The sequence below is a fragment of the Neoarius graeffei genome, chromosome 23 (assembly GCF_027579695.1).
Source record: "Neoarius graeffei isolate fNeoGra1 chromosome 23, fNeoGra1.pri, whole genome shotgun sequence".
NCBI classification, from domain to species: Eukaryota; Metazoa; Chordata; class Actinopteri; order Siluriformes; family Ariidae; genus Neoarius; species Neoarius graeffei.
In genome coordinates this window covers 28,589,290-28,611,312 of record NC_083591.1, presented here as the reverse complement: position 1 = coordinate 28,611,312, position 22,023 = coordinate 28,589,290, and the positions used below count along the sequence as shown (strand labels likewise).

Here is a 22,023-nt window from a genome sequence, read left to right as displayed (position 1 = left end):
TGAATGGACCTTGTTCTAATTTGTCATTGATAGTAACATATTTTGCAAGTATTTATTAATTTTTCTTTTAATTCAGGAACTAATGTCAGTCATATTTTATGGAAAGACAAGTGTCTGCTGTAGAGTCAAAATAAAGTCTTCTTTGTCACTTTCCAATGTGTTACACATTGTAATGAAAATGTTATTACTGTTATTATTAGTCATTATTATTAGACATAGCAGTAGTTGTGTGTGTATGTATGTGTATATATATATATATATATATATATATATATATATATATATATATACACACACACACACACACACAGATGTGGTCAGAGGTTTACATACAGTGACATGAATGTCATCTTGGATATGAATGCCATGGCAATATTTGGGCTTTCAGTCATTTCTTTGAACTGTTCTTTTTCTGTAGCAGAATGTACAGCATACATCTTTAATTAAAAAAAAAACACTAGAATTTGGTGCACAAGTTTTAATTTTCTTTTGGTTTTCTGAAATCAACACTGTCAAAATTATACATACAAGGTCAAAAATATACATACAGCACACCTAATATTTGGGTAAAATGTCTCTTCACAAGATTCACCTTGACTAAACATTTTTGTTTACCATGAACAAGCTTCTGGCAGAATTCTGGTTGGATATTTCACGACTCTTCATGGTAGAATTGGTAGACTTCAATTAAATGTTGTTTTTTTTCTTGGCATGGACTTGACTTATAAGCACGGTCCATACATTTTCAATAGGGTTGAAGTCAGGACTTGTTTTAAGCTTAATGTTAGCCTGCTTTATCCTCCACAACCAGCTCTGATGTGTGTTTGGGTTCATTGCCCTGTTGTGACTCCCAAGTCGTGTTCAAGTTGCTGATGGTTTATGCTGAAGAATTCTGAGGTAGTCCTCCTTCATTATTCCATCCACTTTGTGCAATGAACCAGTTCCACTGGCAGCAAAACAGCCCCAGAGCATGATGATCCTACCACCACCAGCAGCTGGTACAGTGTCCCTCTGTACATGGTGGTCACTGTGGCCAAACAACTCAATCTTCGTCTCATCTGACCATAAAACTATCCTCCAGAAGGCTTTTTCTTTGTCCGTGTGGTTAGCTTCAAACTTTAAGCTTGAAGGTGTCAATTTTGGAGCAGGGGGTTATTTCTTGGACAGCAGCCTCTTAGTCCATGGTGATCTGAACTGTAAACAGTTATCCATCAGCTTCCAGTTCATGGTAGGGCTGTGCCATGATGGTTCCCAGGTTGTTCCTGACCATCCGAACCAATTTCCTTTCAGCTGAGGGTGACAGTTTAGGTTTTCTTGAAGCAAAGTGGCTTGGCAAAGTGACTACTCCTCACACGAACTTAAATACAATTGTTTGAACTGATCTTGGAATTTGCAGTTGTTTAGAAATGGCTCCAAGAGACATTCCAGAGTTGTGTATATCTGTGATCCTCTTTCTCAGATCTGCACTGAGCTCCTTGGACTTTCCCATTTTACTGTGTGTTGGTCAACCCAATGAGTGCTGTAAACAAACCCTTTTTATGAAGGCACAGAGAAGCTACTAGCTGTAGTCAATCATGATCACTAACAGGAAGTTAAGAGGCCTTGGCAAGATAAGAGACATTTTGGAAGTTTCATCACCTCTAAATTAATAATCTAAGTGAGTGTATGTAAATTTTTGACCCTGTATGTATAATTTTAACCTGTGTTGAATTCAGAAAACCCAAAGAAATCAAAACTTGTGCATCCAATTCGTGTTTGTTTTTTAATTAAAGATGTATGCTGTATAATCATTCTGCCACAGAAAAAGAACAGTTCAAAGAAATTACTGAAAGCCCAAATATTGCCATGACATTCATATCCAATGTGACATTCATGTCACTGTATGTAAACTTCTGACCACAACTGTGTAAATATATATTGTGTGTGTATGAATATGATCCAAAGTATGTTTAAGGAACCCAACATATCACTCTAAAAGAATATAATCATATTATATAAGCTAGTCTATATAATAATATAAGATCCTGACAATCTTTGAGAAACATGATATTGCAGATGGACAAATAGACCCTAAGAAACTAATGGAAAAAATATGCTTTCAGATTTTAATGTAGAGTGGGTGTCTCACTCCCTATACCGTTTACAAGTCAAATATTAAAATATAGCAACAAATAGGTGAATGATTATCTGATTCATTGACTATTAGAAAATACATTACAAAAACATTATCACATGTTTGTAGATGAATAAACAACATTAATTAATCTATATATTCATATTTATCCATCTGTAAAGGAAGGACATGAGATTTGCTTCCTATGAAAGAGGTGTATTTATTCAATAATATGGAAAAATAATCACACAATAAAAAATCTTGTGTAAAATAAGATTAGAGAATAAGACACATATGAATAATATAAATTTTGATTTTTGTACACATTTAAAAGATGAATAAAATTATGAAATTCACAAGAACAAGTAAAAGACCGAATATAAACACAATAATACTAAATAGGCTTTTATAACAGGAGTAAGATAGATAGAGTAATTGGATGAGTGGGCGACATTCACCCTATGACACACGTCCACGAAGAGTACTGCACATTCGTTCATTGATCATCCATTATTTGTGGAGATGAAAGAGACTGACTGATAATGTGATATCTACTTTCATGTTTGTGGCATTAAATACATTTTTTACTGCTAAAAATAATAAATTATTGTATCATTTCAGTGCTAACTAGTGCTAACCTACTAAAAGGAATGTCAGTTGAATTAGTCACTTCATTCATTCATTACTTCATTTTCAGTAGCTGCTATATTCTGAGTGGTTGTAGTGGGTCTGGAGCCAATCCCAGCAACACCGGGAGCAAGGGGGGAAAATTCATCCTCAAAGGGCCACCTGCCCATCGCAGGGCATTGTTCAGTTCTTGAAGACATTTAATGTATATGTATATAAGCTGGCCTAGTTATATCTTTGAATGTGTTTCATTCAAAAGGTACAAAATGGACACAAATAATGGTGTAAAGAAATTTTAGGTCGCTAATCTAGACAGAAAAAGTAATGGCACACTGTAATGTAGCTACATTTAATGTTATAAGTTTAAAGTGGGTATTTTTTTCATTGTTTGAAATAAACGAGTAATTATTTTTTTCATTCTGTGGACACCATTTGGTATAATGGAACTTTAAAAGTACAAATTACTCACATCAACAACGACTTGGAAACAAATGCCTTTGCACACATTTTCTGAACTGTTGGTCTGTCTTCTTTTTTTTTCTTTTGTATAAAAATATATAAAAATGCTTTCAAATGGTATGTTCTAAGTTCAGATACAAATGTGGAAAAAGCGCTCTTCTACATTGCAAGGGCAAATATGTGATGTAGAACAAGAGGACTGTACAAATAGAAAAGGTTCAACTATCCCAACATTTATGAGATTGTATACTTGTCCACACATACACTTAAAAAGTAGCAAAAATTTAGGTTTTATGGAAGGGAGGCCTTCACCTCGTCTTCTTTTTCTTTTTTTTTTGGTACTTTTTGAGTACCAGGTATGAAAAAGCATCTCAGTATTTTTTTTCCAATAACACTTTATATGAAGCCTGAATGTATAAAACTTTATGACTGTACTTATTATTATTTGTAATTTTGGTAATGCTTTGTAATGACAAATATTTAAACTGCATTAATATGCCAATGTACATAGTCTGTAGTGGCTTTAAACTTGTGATATAAATAAGTGTTGCTTAGCTGATGTTCACTTAACTTATAATAGCCCTATTGTTTAATACTTCTTAATATATATTAAAGGTATGTTATAGTTATACACAGCACACAATCAGTCAGGGCAGTAATTCTGTGAACCACAGGGCATTATTATGAATGGTGTCATTTATATTGTAACATCTTTAAGTCATATATTTATGTACTATAATTAATTTCTTTAAAGCTTTATGAGGTATTATTAAGAGTTATACATTTTCTAATGCACAAAATGACAAAAAGTGCAGTCACAAAGGTTTATGAACACAGGCTTAGAAGAGTTTTAGGGAAGCTAAGCTGTTGCTCACACACTTGTACAGTACCTGTGCAGCATTTCCTTTAAGTTTGTTGTAATTCGGTGTTTTCAGGCCCAGACATCGAGGACTGCACAGTTGTAGTTTTTTGTTTCGGCATTGTTGTTGTTTGCTTTGTTTTTGTTTTTTTCCATAACACTACAACAAATCCCTTCACAAAAAGGGCAGTGCAAATCTTGTTCGTAATGTATTCATATAGCTGGAATAAGCTGGTCTTCATCTGCAATGCGGAACAAATCTATCACATTTAGTCTTGGATACACCAAGGAACCCACCAATAGGAGTTTTAATAAAATGCAATTTTTGCAATAGCTGCCAGTTATTGATGTACTGCTAAGACAAAATGACTATAAAATTCCATCACCATTTCACTGGGCTGGCACCAAAAGTGAACCGAGTCTCTCTTTTGCTACAAGCAAAAATCTAACTGTTGACTATTTCATATCTGATGACATTTAGCAACTTTTGCAGGTATGATATCAATGAGACCTTGCTCTGTAGAGCATACACTTTACACACACCCACACTTTCATATTATCCAATAGCACAGCCTGGGTTAATTGAGGCTGGAAACATTTCCCAACAACCTCTGGTGCCATCTGCAGATTCCCACAGGAAACAGTCGGGTCACAATGTCCCCTTCAATGAACAAACCTATTGCTTCTTCTCAGCTATCCTTCTTGTTATAGTAGGGCAGTTATCAACTTCAGGAAACACTCGTGTTTGTTGACCCTTCTTTCAGATATATTTACATATGATGACAAGAAACAAGAAATAGGGTTAAAGGGAGAATGGACGAGAGAATATATAGAAGCTATGAATGTGTCCCTTCGTCTTTTTTTTTATATTTTATCTTTGCATTTAATAGTTAATCTTGGTTTGGCACTATAGTGATGGCACACAATGAAGACATGACAGTACAAAATACAATGTGTTTGTGTGTGTGTGTGTGTGAGTGAGTGAGACTGTGAGATAGCTACACTAATCTGTGAATCTAGCTTTTGATTACTCACAAGTTAAACAAGTCATCAGAAAAGGTGTGTGTGTGTGTGAGAGAGAGATAAACAGACAGACAGACAGACAGTGACCTGTTACACTCTCATACATGTGTCTGCATCCTCTGCGTGTGTCTCTGAGAATATTCTGTGGGTGGAGATGAATAGGAGAAACGTGTTGAGCTCCCGTACTTCCCCAGTCCAGCATCTGGCCCTACCCCTTGATTTGGCCCCACCCCTTGTCCTGTTGGATACATCTCATAGGCTGGTCCTTCCTCAAGCGGCGGAGCAAAGCCAAGCCTGTACTGAGCGTATTGCGCTGTGGGTTGGTATCCATATGTGTCATAAGTGAGCTGATTGGTTGATTCCAACAGGCCACATTCTCTGGAATAATCTGTGGTCTGAAGCGCTGCTTTGGGTGGACCCTGGCTTTGTTTGGTCCTGGCGATGGTACTAAAGTGGGCGTAAGTGTTGTGAGTAATCCGAGCTGGTGGGCGCGGTTCATAGCGGCCAATGGGAGCGGGATTAATGCTGGGTGCTGAGCCTGCTGCAGAAGTGGAGACTGAAGCTGGATTTGGTGGCCGGAATTCCTGGTAGCGGGCCGTGGTACGCCCTTCGTCATGGGTCGTCGCTCGCACATTGTAATACCCATTTGTTGGGTCCTGAAAACAAAGAAAGATGGTACATTATTGCCCTGTGCACATTAATTAAAATGAATTTTGTTATAATTTGAGGAAAAAAGTAATCTGTTCTCAAAGGTTTCAAATTTGCACTGATGACTCCCAAGTGCTGCAACAGAAAAGCATTCATCTGGTCATCCAGAGATTGCTATTTTGAATCCCATTTCAACAGCCATCCATGGCAGGGAGCTCAAGGGAGCTCATGTATATGGAACTGGGTGGACAGCGCTTTCTGAGTGTGTTATACCTCCCCTAATGTTGCATAGGTAGCAGTCCGAAAAGATGCAGTCAGCTGACATCACATGCCTCAGAGGAAGCATGTGATGACCTTGGCTCTCCCTGCCTGGTAGCTGTTGTGTGATAGGGGAGACCTGTCTGGTGGGTGAGAATTGGCCATGACTAAATTAGGGAGAAAATTGGGGGAAAATCCAACCCCCCTAATTTTTGTTTGTTTGTTTGTTTGTTTGTTTGTTTGTTTGTTTGTTTGGTTGGTTGGTTGGTTGGTTGGTTGGTTGGTTTTTGCATTGATCGGTTTCCCCTGCAGACTTTAGTTCTTTGCACCTGGAAACCTACCCAACAGTACACTTTTAGAAAAAAAAAAGTGGTAAACACTAGAACTCTAACATAATCTTCAGTTAGTCCCTCTGAGGGAACAACGTAGAACCCTACAACCAAAAGGTTTCCTCTATCAAAAATTGTCCAGGTAGACCTACTGTAGGAAACACATATCCCTTAACTATACATTGAGGAACTTTTATCTTTTTCCTGGCATTCTACCTACTATGGACTTCAGTGCAAACCATAATACAACCACGGTCAAAAAAAAAGGAATCACTACTCTTGGAGGATGTTTATTCAGCTTTTTTACTTTGTAATGAAAAAATAGTTCACAGATATGACAAATTATTTTTGTTTAACAGTTGAACATTCTAGCTTTGTAAAACATACCTAAAACAAATTAAATTAAATTGTTGTAATAAATTATTTTTTTTCCCTGATCAAGTAGAGGAAAAAATTATGGAATCTCTCAATGAGGAGGAAAAATCATGAAATTATAAAAAAAAAAAATCCCCACAATTAGTACTTTGTTGCACCTCTTCAGGCGTTGTTTTTCATTAATGAAGTTCATGCCTCAAAGAATTCAAGGTGTCATAAAAGCCTGAGGAGGTGCAACAAAGTACTAATTGTGGTGTTTTTTTAAAATAATTTCATAATTTTCCTCCTCATTGATTGAGTCTATATTTTTTTTTCCTCTACATGACCAGAAAAAAACATGCCATTAATAACCACAATTTATTTTAATTTGTTTGGCGTATGTTTTACAAAGCCAGAAAGTTCAGTTCTTAAATAAAAAATGTCTTGTGACATATCTGTGAACATTTTTATTTATTTATTTATTTATTTATGCTACAAAGTAAAAAAGCTGAATGAACATCCTCCAAAAGTAGTGTTTCCTTTTTTTTTTCTTTTTTGCCTTATGTGCACTGAAATATTGAAGTCTAGTATTAAATTTGGGCTGTACAACCTTTGAAAGTTAGATCTCCAAGAGTAGAGAGATTTCAAGGAGACACAATTATATGTACAGTCCCCTCCAGAAGTATTGGAACAGCAAGGTCTTTATCTATAAATACACTGAAGACACTTGGTTTGTGATCAAAAGATGAATATGAGATGATGGATCAGAACTTCAGCATTAATTTCCTGATATTTACATCTAGATAATGCTTGCATGCATTAACTAGTACTTGCTTCTCACCTTCAGCTCGTACTCCTCCTTGGTCTCCAGTGTTTCACTGTGTGTGTCCTGCTTCAGGTCCGTGTCCTCTTTGAAAGGCTGAGTGGAGGGAGAGAGGGAGACAGAGGGAAGAAACTAAACCATCAAAACACCACAAAACAAACACACACAAAGAGAGGAGAGGGAGAGAAAGAGGGAGGGAAGAGGAAAACACCACATCAGGTTGATCAGCAGAAGAAAAAGAAAGGAAGAAAAAGTGCTGTAGAAGAATGACTGCAATGGCTGATTAGCAATGGATGCAATCCTGACCCAGCCCAACTCTTTTGGGTTTTATAGCAATATAGTTGGAAAATTATTTTTTTAAATGTGTTCACATGTCAGATCATGCCTGTGTATGTTCTGTGGGTCAATTTTTTATTAGTATTTTTTGAATAGCCTAAAAGACTGACGTCCATAATGACCACTGGCTATTATGCGTTACAAAAACTTCATTAGTTGGATAAGGCTTGAAATTAAGCTGCATGTCTATAGATACAGCATGACTTTTGCTGTTTTGTTATGCCTCATCCTGAGATCATATTTGATTTCTGTCTCCGGATATAATTCAGACTGAAGTTCATTTTTAAGTACTGCATGGCCCAAGTGACAAGTACCGTTTTGATTATGGAATTGTGAGGGACATTTTGGTCAATAACCACATTAAAAAAATGTTAGCTAAAAAACAATGATCAAAACGATCAAAAAACAATAATGTTTTTAATTATGGTTAACCATTATTGAGTCCTAAAAAGCTATTTGTATTAGCTTCTCAGCTAGTGTTGAGGCTGGACAGAAATGAGGAAAAAAAAAGTGAATACTCAAGCAATTGCATGATGCTACTCTTTTTGTCTCTCCTACCTGAATGGATATGAAAGCTGACAGTATTTTTGTAGTTCAGAGGTAGAGAGACCTACCCTGCGTTCCAACACTGTTGTTTTACCATGCAATCCTAGCTATCATCACAAGGGCAATTATTACTTACTACCTAATGTCATGTTTGTTAATGGGTCTTGGAGGCTAAAGAAATCAACAAAACAAAACAGTACACTTCTGGAGCAGAACTTCTGCAGAATTCAGATGCATTTTGAAGAGGAGTTGATGAAGGTATGTTAAACACTGGATTGGAACACAGGGTTTATGGCTCTGCTACTACCATACTCACAGAGTACATTGCCTTTACCATGCGAGATGCTGTAGAGACATCTGCTGTGTCTTCCTCTAGGCTAGGTGTCTCCTTGTTGACTGTCTCAACCTTTATGTCAGGCTTCAGTGCAACCCCTCGACGACCTGCAAACAAAACCAATAGAGAAACTGCCTAAAATGTCTTCCAGACTTCTTTTTAATAAAATAAAATTAAAAACCCACTGTACTGTAATAATTCAAAATAACTTTTTTTCAGTAATACCAGTCTCTTTGAATCAGTTGTTACTATAGAAATGATACAAATGAATTATGAGAGCATTAATATACATTAAGATATTATTATTTCCTACCAGGATGAATGAAGTCTTATCTATCTTATCTCTATGATTTTCCTTTCTTCCGGCACTAGTATGATAGCCATGCTTTTACTGGAAATTAATCAACACCCTCTGACCAATTATAATCACCGATTCAACAGCACTGTAGTATAATTGAAAACAGAGCAAGTTAATTTTTGTATAGTAACTGTATTCATTTTTGATAGTTTTTGGGTGTATTAGTTTGCAAAATTGGCCTCTTAGTTTAAATGCTGAATGCTATTACATTACATTACATCTATTAGTTGTAGTGTTGTAATTATATCACTCAGATTCATTTAAAAGCATTAATTTCTCTCATAATTTATCTAAAGCATATAGTGTGATAAAACAATATCACTCACAAATACAGTGTAGGTATGTGTATACCTCAGCAGGTACTGGAATAATAAAACCATTAGGACAAAAAACACAAACTACATGAACACATGCCCTGCTTCCATACATGAAGTATGTTTCTAGGTTTTCTCATTTTAGCGTTATTGTCTCTTTGCTATTCTAATTTTATAATATGTTCCAATCAGGTTTGATATATTTGCAACTGATCATATATGAGGCAATAATTTTACATTTAATGTATCACAGTTTCGTTATTAAAATGCACCATCTTATTGCTACTCGTATATATTCCTTTTTTAACGAATATCCATGAAAACAATTTTATATAATTGTGCATATGACATCATATACAGTACACCCACAACGTATTTCCAAACTATACTTCAATGAGTGTAATTGTGGACAAAAAATCCATTTTCACCCCAATGTCTCATTACCCACCTACATACAAACTTTATGAAAACTCTTTTGAGGACTGCAGCATACACATTCTGGACAGAGAAGGTAACTAGTTTGAAAGAGTAAAGTGAAGAGGTATCCCTTGTATGAAGCCTGAGTCATTACATATAGTCTGCTTACAATTTCATCCTGCATTCTACAGTTCTAAAATTAATACCTTCACCTTCCATTATGAACTATAAAAGTTTAATTATGTCATGAATCACATTCAGCGTTTCAGTAAAAATAATGAAGAGAAAATGGGCACACGCTCAGTGGTCAAAGTGCATTGCTATGCGATGTTCTTGCAGGAATGTCACACATTGCACTCACTGGCTTTTCGCTGGCGGTAGAGGTAGAAGGCCAGGGCAAGCAAGAAGAGAAGCAGAAGGATGGACGATCCAACTGTTCCACCAGCTATTATACCTACAGGGACAATATCTGAGAAAAGAAGAAGTGAAAAGGACTTGCAAGTGCTTTCATGTCATCTCTACATGGCATGTTTAATGGTTAGTGGTTTCTAAATCACAGGCAGCCATTCAACCTTGAAACTGTGATCAACACCTGTCTACAGTAACACCAACACAATATCATGCAAAATCCACAGGAATTCTAATCAGAGCAATTTCTTTAACCTTCCTATTTAAAGTTTATGAAAGCTTTCTATATATATTGTCTGGCAAAAAAAAGTCACTATTTGGATTTAAACAAGCAACTACTTAAGAGCCTTTGATTGGAAACTTACTGCAGTGATTAATATGTTTCAGCTGCCAACAATTCTATTAACCCTCACTGATGAAGTGAGTACCTTCTCATTTCTTTAACAACCTTGTTGGGAGATGGATCCTGTGGTTGTGGAAAAGATGTTACTGTGTTTCAGAATGGTCAAATTATTGGTCTGCATCAAGCAAAGAAACAACTAAGAAGATGGCTGAAATTACTGGAATTAGGTTAAGAACTGTCCAACACATTATTACAACCTGGAAGGATAGTGGCAAACCGTAAATTTTGCGGAAGAAATGTGGTCAGAAAAATCTTGACTGACCTTGATCAGAGATTATTTGAATGCTTGGTGAAATTGAATCGTAAAAAAATTGGCAGTAGAACTCATGACTGTGAACTGAGAATAGAGAATTGATGGAATGCTACTATAACAGCAGGCCCAAGGAGAGGGGTTGCATGCAACGTATATGAGAACTATGGATGAGCATAAGACCACATCCATATTGACCAAGAAGCAACTCATAGCTTGGTGCTCGAACATCAGCAGAAGAAAGCTACTATCCAAGCTGGAGACTGAGAGGCTCCAACAGAATGGGAACACAACTGAGATCAGGGTGACCCCAGTAGTAGAGAAGAGCTACGTCAAAGAGCTAGATGACACCCAACCACCAGTCATGACAACTGCATCCACTGACCTGAGGATGAAAATTGACCTGAGCCTAGAGGCAACTGCAACATGGCTGTGACTCCCCAGGCTCATTGACAAAGTCCCATCTGAAGAGATGCTTGCAGATGTTAACATGGCTCTATTCACTATCCCCACTACCACCATCATGAAAGCCAATGAGCTCGTATGCTACAGCAACAGTTATCCTGGAGATACTTGGGTATAAGATCAAGAATGCAACATGCAGAGAGTGCTCCCCATGGAGAAGAAGATTGGAAGTCAAGATCAATGAAGCCCAGAGGGATGTTAGATGGCTAACAGAGGTGCATAAGGGCATCATGAGGGACAGATCCTGGATGATAAAGAAGTACAACAGGATTTCCATAAGTGAGGCTCTAGAGACTGCCAAACAAAGATTCACAGCTCTGGCTACTAGGCTGAAAACCTACACCTACAAATCAGAGGCCAAGAAAATAAATGGCCTGTTCTCTGAAGACCCAGCCAGGGTGTACTCCCAGCTGCAAAGAAATAACAGCACAAGGACAGACCCACCCAGAGCTGAGACTGAAAAATACTCTCAGGCCATATGGGAGAAAGAGGCATCACATCATACCAATGCCAAGTGGCTGGTGGACCTAAGAGCAGACCACAGTAATCTCCCAGAACAAGAACCAGTTACAATCACAAAGGCAGACATCCAACAATGAGTCTCATGGTGGTCATGGTGGTCTCATGGTGGTACATGGTGGTCATTGTGGCCAAACAACTCAATCTTTGTCTCATCTGACCATACAGCTATCCTCCAGAAGGCTTTTTCTTTGTCTGAGTGGTCAATTCAAACTTTAGTTAAAATTGAAGATGTCAATTTTGGAGTAAAGGTTTTTTTTTTTTATAGCAGCCTCTTAGTCCATGGTGATCTGAACTGTAAACAGTGATCCATCAGCTTCCAGTTCATGGTAGGGCTGCGCCATGATGGTTCCCAGGTTGTTCCTGACCATCCGAACCAATTTCCTTTCAGCTGAGAGTGATAGTTTGGGTTTTCTTGAAGCAAAGTGGCTTGGCAAAGTGACTACACCTCACAATAACTTGGATACAATAGTTTGAACTGATCTTGGAATTTGCAGTTGTTTAGAAATGGCTCCAAGAGACATTCCGGAGTTGTGTATATCTGTGATCCTCTTTCGCAGATCTGCACTGAGCTTCTTGGACTTTCCCATTTTACTGTGTGTTGGTCAATCCAATGAGTGCTGTACACAAACCCTTTTTTTTAATGAAGGCACAGAGAAGCTACTAGCTGTAGTCAATCATGATCACTAACAGGAAGTTAAGAGACCTTGGCCTTGGCAAGATAAGAGACATTTTGGAAGTTTCATCACCTCTGAATTAATAATCTAAGTGAGTGTATGTAAATTTTTGATCCTGTACAATGTTGCTTGAAAGTTTGTGAACCCTTTAGAATTTTCTATATTTCTGCATAAATATGATCTAAAACATCATCAGATTTTCCACACAAGTCCTAAAAGTAGATAAAGAGAACCCAGTTAAACAAATGAAACAAAATATTATACTTGGTCATTTATTTATTGAGGAAAATGATCCAATATTACATATCTGTGAGTGGCAGAAGTATGTGAACCTCTAGGATTAGCAGTTAATTTGAAGGTGAAATTAGAGTCAGGTGTTTTCAATGAGATGACAATCAGGTGGGAGTGGGCACCCTGTTTTATTTAAAGAACAGGGATCTATCAAAGTCTGATCATTACAACACATGTTTGTGGAAGTGTATCATGGCACGGACAAAGATTTCTGAGGACCTCAGAAAAAGCATTGTTGATGCTCATCAGGCTGGAAAAGGTTGCAAAACCATCTCTAAAGAGTTTGGACTCCACCAATCCACAGTTAGACAGATTGTGTACAAATGGAGGAAATTCAAGACCATTGTTACACTCCTCAGGAGTGGTCGACTAACAAAGATCACTCCAAGAGCAAGGCGTGTAATAGTCGGTGAGGTCACAAAGGACCCCAGGGTAACTTCTAAGCAACTGAAGGCCTCTCTCATATTGGCTAATGTTCATGAGTCCACCATCAGGAGAACATGGAACAACAATGATGTGCATGGCAGGGTTGCAAGGAGAAAGTCACTGCTCTCCAGAAAGAACATTGCTGCTCGCCTGCACTTTGCTAAAGATCATGTGGACAAGCCAGAAGGCTATTGGAAAAATGTTTTGTTGACGGATGAGACAAAAATCAAACTTTTTGGTTTAAATGAGAAGCGTTGTGTTTGGAGAAAGGAAAATGCTGCATTCCAGCATAAGAACCTTATCCCATCTGTGAAACATGGTGGTGGTTGTATCAGGGTTTGGGCCCATGTTTCTGCATCTGGGCCAGGACAGCTTGCCGTCATTGATGCAACAATGAATTCTGAATTATACCAGCAAATTCTAAAGGAAAATGTCAGGACATCTATCCATGAACTGAATCTCAAGAGAAGGTGGGTCATGCAGCAAGACAACGACCCTAAGCACACAAGTCGTTCTACCAAATAATGGTTAAAGAAGAATAAAGTTAATGTTTTGGAATGGCCAAGTCAAAGTCCTGACCTTAATCCAATCGAAATGTTGCGGAAGGACCTGAAGTGAGCAGTTCATATGAGGAAACCCACCAACATCCCATAGTTGAAGCTGTTCTGTACAGAGGTCAAAGTCCCTTCCCACGCAATGTGGCGCATAGGGCGGCACCGATCCCCGTTTCCGTAGCCCTCGGCCTCTAGCCTATTACATAGCTAGGGTTACAGTGGGGGGCTAGTCCTCTGGTAACCACAAGAGTTTGACTCCCCACTCAAATCTGTATTGCAGCGTGCCTTGCCAGATGACAGTAGGTACCATTCTTATGTCATTCTTATGTCAGTCTTTGGTATGACCCAACCATGAATATAACTTGCGATGTCTCGCTCAAGAGGCGGACACGATAACCACTAGGCTAACTCGCGGTTGTCTGTACAGAGGAATGGGCTAAAATTCCTCCAAACCGGTGTGCAGGACTGATCAACAGTTACCGGAAACATTTAGTTGCAGTTATTGCTGCACAAGGGGGTCACACCAGATACTGAAAGCAAAGGTTCACATGCTTTTGCCACTCACAGATATGTAATATTGGATCATTTTCCTCAATAAATAAATGACCAAGTATAATATTTTTGTGAGCTTGCGACTTGTCCAGGGTGTACCCCACCTTTCACCCGTAGTCAGCTGGCATAGGCTCCAGCTTGCCTGCGACCCTGTAGAACAGGATAAAGTGGCTAGAGATAATGAGATGAGATGAGATAATATTTTTGTCTAATTTGTTTAACTGGGTTCTCTTTGTCTACTTTTAGGACTTGTGTGAAAATCTGATGCTGTTTTAGGTCATATTTATGCAGAAATATAGAAAATTCTAAAGGGTTCACAAACTTTCAAGCACCACTGTATGTATAATTTTGACCCTGTGTTGATTTCAGAAAACCCAAAGAAAATTAAAGTTTGTGCACCAAACTGTAGTGTTTTTTTAAATTAAAGATGTATGCTGTACAATCATTCTGCTACAGAAAAAGAACAATTCAAAGAAATTACTGAAAGCCCAAATATTGCCATGACATTCATATCCAAGAAGACATTCATGTCACTGTATGTAAACTTCTGACCTAAACTGTATATAGGTTAGGGCACAGATAAATTTTAACCATCTCCAGAAATATAATGACATTGATTTATTTACTTCTTTGACTTGTTTTAAAACGAAATGTAAAGGAATTTTATTTTATTGAAAATTGTTTTAGTCTGATATGGACAAGTATTTTTACTATATAGATTTACCTGAAACCACTCTATACATGGTTTAATTTTGTTTGGTATATTTTCATGTTTTAAGTTATGTATAATTGTTTGTTCTCATAAATTGTTTTACATTATGTATTTTATAGTTTACTGTTTTACATCTGTTACTTTACTGTATTTGGTTTCATGGTTTTGTTTTAATTATCATCGCTGTACAGTAATTGGACCCACAGGGTCTGTTGATGATGAATGAATAAATGAAATGAAATAAATGATATTACTGTGCTTAACTGGCAGCCAACTCGCCTGACTTGAACCCCATGGAGAATCTATGGGGTATTGTAAAGAGGAAGATGAGAAACACCTGACCCAAAAATAAAGACAAGCTGAAGGCCGCTATCAAAGCAACCTTGGCTTCAATAACATCTCAGCAGTGCCACAGGCTGATTGCCTCCATGCCATGCCACATTGAAGCAGTAGTTCGTTGTAAAGGAGCCCCAACCAAGTATTGGTGTTTCCGTTTCCGGTTGAGTGCACCGTGCGTATTTTGGCTGCTGCTTCCCACCGAAGCGTTTCGGTTTTCTTTTTTCCTTTTGTTTTTCTTTTTTGTGTTTGTGTAGTTTGATGATTGTTTTTTGTTTGAGTGTTTTGTCCGCCAGTTGTGGCGTAGCTCCGGACCCAGTTTTGGCATCAGTTTCCTTCAGGCATTGGTACGCCATGGGTGATGTCTGTGCTCGTTGCTATGGACTGCAATGAGCTTGTTGGTCTTTTTAACATCAGGGTTGCCCAGCACTCTGTGTGGCGGTGCTTTTGTGCTTGGCGTGGTGTTCTGAGCGATGTTGCCTGGTGGTGTCGCATTGGCTGTGCAGGTGGTTTGGAACATACCACCGCTCTGTGCGGCGGTGCTTCTGTGCTCGCTTTGTGGACCCATGGCGCGATGTTCTGAGCGATGTTGCCTGGCAGCGTCGTGGCGGCTGTGCAGACGGTGTGGGATTTATCTTCGTGCGCCTGGTGGGACTGTGGTAGCTATGCCATTGGAATTATATCCTGACCCTCTCTTGGTGGACTTTTTTTTCTTTCCTTGATCGTAAAGCAACCTTGGGTGTGAGAAAGGCGCTATATAAATTGAACTAATGATGATGATGATTATTATTATTATTGAGTGTATAAATGTATAATAAACTACTTTATACTTTAGAAGTTTGGCATTTCTGTACTGTAAATTCTTTTTTGATTGATCTTAGAAAATATTCTAATAATTTGAGATACTGGATGTCTGATTTTTGTGAGCTATAAGCCATAATCATGAAAATTAAAACAAAACAGGCTTGAAATATTTTACTTTATGTCTAATGAATATAGAATATATTAAAGTTTACCTTTTTGAATAAATTACGAAAAAAATACTTTTTCATTATATTCAAATTGTTTGAGATGCACTAGAGCAGCGGCTACAATTATTGACAGTCCATAATTATTGACACCTTTTCAGATTTACCAATAAAAAACTATTTTACAAAGGTGAGTTCCAGTTACAACAGTTGTTATTGGTTAATTAATCAACCAGAAGACCCCCCTTGTCCTTTGATTTTGTCGTCTGATGACACAGCTCGTTACCTGAGATGTTTTCAGCACAATCAGCAAGTTGAGAAAAACCCGAATGTTATCATTGCAGGTAAGCATGGTGGAAAGATCATGGACATGTTTTTACTTATCAAATTCACAGATATTTCATTATATTCTTGTCAAAACCTACTTTATTTCTTAGGTGGGGTTTACATTAGACCATATCAGCGGATCATCAGATTAACGTTTTTAAAACGATTAACATGCACACAGCAACACCAATACACGATTCGCCTGCACACAGCAACGCCAATACACGGATACGCTTGGCTCCGCAGGCATCCTGCGCTCCAAATCACTCCGCCCTGAACAGCGAGTGCCCTCTGGAGGGTGCGCACTCCGGCCCTGCGCAGCTCACAGAGCGCGCGAGTGAAGTGCACGAGCAGTAATTCGGGACTGAGCTGCTGTGTGTGTGCTCTCAGTGCATATCGGGTATGCGCGTCACTTACCACTTGCAAGTGGAAGGATGGCAAGCCTAAAGACAATCATAACTACACAATGGGCAGTATTTGCATCAGTATTTGCAGTATTTTCATACTTTTATACTCTTTAATGAAAGGTGATACAAGGCGGAAGTCCGTGCCGTTTTTCAGCAGTTGTGTCACATGACCAACGCCAGCGAATCAGGAAGGTGGATGTCACAGTGACGTTGTCCAATGACGACGCCAGCTAGAGCTTAGCACAGCGTATCCGCGTAACCGCGTATTCTCAATGTTTACACAGCACCGGATCAGATACGATCTAGATTGAATACGTGGATGCTGGCGGATTCCTGTTTCCTGGCGTTTCCAGGCGTTTTAATGTAAACGGACAGTGCATCCACGAAGAAAACGAGACAGATACGGTCTAATGTAAACTTGGCCTTACTCTTTCATTTGACAATCACCATTTTGTATCTAAACATGCATTTGAGAAGTCAAGTGATGTTTTGTTAATAGTGCTCACTTTCACTGGTGTCCACCATTATCGACACCCTGTGGAATTAAGTGATATTTACAGTGGTGTGAAAAAGTGTTTGCCCCCTTCCTGATTTCTTTTTCATGTTTGTCACACTTAAATGTTTCAGATCTCACCTCATTATCTCTAGCTGCCTTATCCTGTTCTACAGGGTCGCAGGCAAGCTGGAGCCTATCCCAGCTGACTACGGGTGAAAGGCAGGGTACACCCTGGACAAGTTGCCAGGTCATCACAGGGCTAACACATAGACACAGACAACCATTCACACTCACGGTCAATTTAGAGTCACCAGTTAACCTAGACTGCATGTTTTTGGACTGTGGGGGAAACCGGAGCACCCGGAGGAAACCCACATGGACAACATGCAAACTCCGCACAGAAAGGCCCTAGCCGGCCACAGGGCTCAAACCCAAACCTTCTTGCTGTGAGGCGACAGCGCTAACCACTACACCACCGTGCCGCCCCTATGTTTCAGATCATCAAACAAATTTAAATATTAGACAAAGATAACACAAGTAAACACAAAATGCAGTTTTTAAATGAAGGTTTTTATTATTAAGGGGAAAAAAATCCAAACCTACTGTACATGACCCTGTGTAAAAAAGTGATTGCCCCCTCAACCTTATAACTGGTTGGACCACCCTTATCAGCAATAACTGCGATCAAGCGTTGGCGATAACTGTCAATGAGTCTTTTACAGCTCTGTGGAGGAATTTTGGCCCACTCATCTTTGCAGAATTGTTGTAATTCAGCCACACTGGAGGGTTTTCGAGCATGAACCGCCTTTTTAAGGTCATGCCACAGCATCTCAATCGGATTCACATCAGGACTTTGACTAGGCCACTCCAAAGTCTCCATTTTGTTTTTCTTAAGCCATTCAGAGGTGGACTTGCTCATGTGTTTTGGATCATTGTCCTGCTGCAGAACCCAAGTGTGCTTCAGCTTGAGGTCACGAACAGATGGCCGGATATTCTCCTTCAGGATTTTTTGGTAGACAGCAGAATTCATGATTCCATTTACCACAGCAAGTCTTCCAGGTCCTGAAGCAGCAAAACAGCTCCAGACCATCACACTACCACCATATTTTACTGTTGGTATGATGTTCCTTTTCTGAAATGCTGTGTTACTTTTATGCCAGATGTAATGGGACATAGATCTTCCAAAAAGTTCAACTTTTGTCTCGTCAGTCCACAGAGTATTTTCCCAAAAGTCTTGGGGATCATCAAGATATTTTCTGGCAAAACTGAGACGAGCCTTTATGTTCTTTTTGCTCAGCAGTAGCTTTCATCTTGGAACTCTGCCATGCAGGCCATTTTTGCCCAGTCTCTTTCTTATGGTGGAGTCATAAACACTGACCTTAACTGAGGCAAGTGAGGCCTGCAGTTCTTTGGATGTTGTTGTGGGGTCTTTTGTGACCTCTTGGATGAGTCGTCGCTGAGCTCTTGGGGTAATTTTGGTCGGCCGGCCACTTCTGGGAAGGTTCACCACTGTTCCATGTTGTCACCATTTGTGGATAATGGCTCTCACTGTGGTTCGCTGGAGTCCCAAAGCTTTAGAAATGGCTTTATAACCTTGTAGGAAGACTCTGATGTGGGTGGAGCACAGAAGCACGGCAGGCAGTTGTTTGCGATTCGTTCTCTACTTTATTGCTGCTTTTCAGCACACAATTAGACACACTCTCACAGACACACACATATACACACACAGGCTAGTAGCAAGCCCTCGGCGCTGTCCTCCCCTTCTCACCCTCCTTTTATCAGGCGCAGTCACTGAAGGAGACACATAAACACACGTTAATTGATAACAGGTGTAGTGACATGACCACTCACCTTCCCTGACTCCGCCCTCCATTCACACACTGACACTCGGCCACGCCCCCGCCGCCACATACCCCCACCACCCGACTCAGGCCAAGGAGTCGTCCGGCCTGAAGCTGACTCTCCCCCCCCAACGGGAGAGGAAGTCCGTCACCGCCATCTGTGCCCCTGGCCTGTGGACCACCTAGAATTTAAATGGCTGGAGTGCAAGATACCAATGGGTGATCCATGCGTTGGCATCCTTCATGCAGTGGAGCCACTGGAGGGGCGTGTGGTCCGAACAGAGGGTGAAAGGGCACCCCAGCAGGTAGTAGCGGAGGGCGAGGACCACCCACTTGATGGCTAGGCACTCTTTTTCAATCATGCTGTACCTGCCTTCCCGCATTGACAGCTTCCGGCTAATGTACAGCATGGGACGCTCCTCCCCCTCCACCTCCTGGGACAGAATGGCCCCCAGCCCTCTGTCTGATGCGTCTGTCTGCAAAATAAAGGGGAGAGAAAAATCAGGGGAGCGTAACAGTGGCCTCCCACACAATGCAGCCTTTACCCCCGAGAAAGCCTGTTGGCATTGCTCCATCCACTGGACCGGATCTGGTGCTCCCTTTTTAGTGAGATCAGTCAGCGGGCTGGTGACGTCCGAATAATTAGGTATGAACCTCCGATAGTAGCCAGCCAGCCCCAGGAACTGTCTCACCCCCTTTTTGGTCTTGGGCCTCGGGCAGGCCGCAATCACTGCCATCTTATTAATTTGGGGACGCACCTGCCCATGGCCCAAGTGGAAACCCAGATACCATACATCCACTCGCCCAATCACACATTTCTTCGGGTTGGCTGTGAGACCCGCCCGCCTCAGTGACTTTAGGATGGCCCTAAGGTGTTCAAGGTGCCATGGCCAGTCATTACTATAGATGATAATGTCATCCAGATACGCGGCTGTGCAGGTGGCGTGGGGGCGGAGGACCCTGTCCGTAAGCCGCTGGAACGTCGTGGGTGCCCCAAACAGCCCAAAAGGAAGTGTGATGAACTGGTGTAAGCCAAACGGTGTGGAAAAGGCCGTTTTCTCTCGGGATAGAGGAGTCAAGGGGATCTGCCAATATATCTTTGTTAAATCCAGTGTCGAATAAAAATGAGCAATGCCTAATCAATCGAGCAACTCGTCAATGCGAGGCATTGGGCATGTGTAAAATTTAGACACCACGTTGACTTTCCTATAGTCCACACAGAACCGGACTGACCCATCGGTCTTAGGGACCAGGACCGCTGGGCTGCTCCAATCGCTGTGGGACTCCTCGATTATGCCCATTTTGAGCATGGCTTCAAGTTCATCCCGGACCACCTTTTTTTTGTGCTCGGGCAGACGGTAAGGGCGGCTATGCATTACCACCCCTGGGGGCGTCTCAATGTGGTGTTCTATGAGGTGGGCGCGGCTGGGCAAGGGCGAAAACACGGAAAATTCTTTCTGCAACTGGGCTACCTCCATGAGCTGGGTCGGGGAGAGGTGGTCTCCACAGGGGACTGGAGCAGTGGGCAATGTCAATTTTCTTTTTTGAACCTCTGGCCCCAGCTCCGCCTTCTCCGGAATTACCGACACCAACGCCACGGGGACCTCCTCATTCCAACGTTTTAATAGATTGAGGTGGTAAACTTGCAATGCCCCACCCCTGTCCATTCGCCTCACCTCATAGTCGACATCTCCGACTCGCTGTGTGACCTCGAAGGGCCCTTGCCACTTGGCGACCAATTTGGAGCTTGACGTGGGCAGTAATACGAGTACTCTGTCTCCTGGTGTGAACTCCCTAATGCGCGGGCCCCTGTAGTACAGTCGGACTTGACGTTCTTGCACCTGCCACAAATTCTCCTGGGTTAAGTGCGTGAGTGTGTGGAGTTTGGCACACAGGTCGAGAACGTATTGAATTTCATTTTTACTAGATGAAGGTCCCTCCTCCCAATTTTCACATAGCACATCCAAAATGCCATGCAGCTTACGCTCATATAACAATTCAAATGGTGAAAACCCTGTGGAGGCTTGCGGGACCTCTCGTACCAAAATAACAGGGGCTCGAGCCACTTATCCCAATTACGTGCATCTTCACTTACGAACTTCCAAATTATATTTTTGAGAATTCGATTGAACCATTCTACTAAGCCATCCGTTTGTGGGTGATAGACGCTGGTGCGGATAGACTTAATCCCCAGTAGCCCATACAGCTCGCGCAGTGTGCATGACATGAATGTAATGCCTTGGTCTGTCAGGATTTCTTTCGGAATCCCGACCCAGGAGATAAAGCGGAAGAGCGCCTCTGCTATACTGCGTGCTGAGATATTGCGGAGAGGCACTGCTTCCGGATATTGCGTTGCATAGTCCACCAGAACTAAAATAAAGCGATATCCCCGTGCTGACCGATCTAATGGCCTGACGAGATCCATCCCAATTCTTTCAAATGGGGTCTCGATTAAAGGGAGAGGGCGCAAAGGCACTTTTGGAGTGGCCGCGGGATTTACTAATTGGCATTCGCGGCACGCCGCACGCCACCGACGGACATCCCCACGAATCCTTGGCCAATAGAACCGGGCCATTATTCAGGCTAGTGTCTT

General features: G+C 40.6%; 1 protein-coding gene across 1 annotated transcript in view; it reads right to left on the bottom strand.

The window, feature by feature from the left end:
- Window positions 1–5,179: 5,179 nt before the first annotated feature.
- Window positions 5,180–22,023, bottom strand: part of kirrel1b (kirre like nephrin family adhesion molecule 1b) — a 90,911-nt gene continuing 74,067 nt past the window's right edge. The window contains exons 12-15 of the mRNA XM_060905395.1: window positions 10,160–10,267; window positions 8,710–8,816; window positions 7,512–7,625; window positions 5,180–5,737 (exon numbers count right to left, since the gene is read on the bottom strand). Coding sequence (XP_060761378.1) covers window positions 5,180–5,737; window positions 7,512–7,625; window positions 8,710–8,816; window positions 10,160–10,267 — 887 coding nt within the window. The remainder of the gene's footprint in view (window positions 5,738–7,511; window positions 7,626–8,709; window positions 8,817–10,159; window positions 10,268–22,023) is intronic.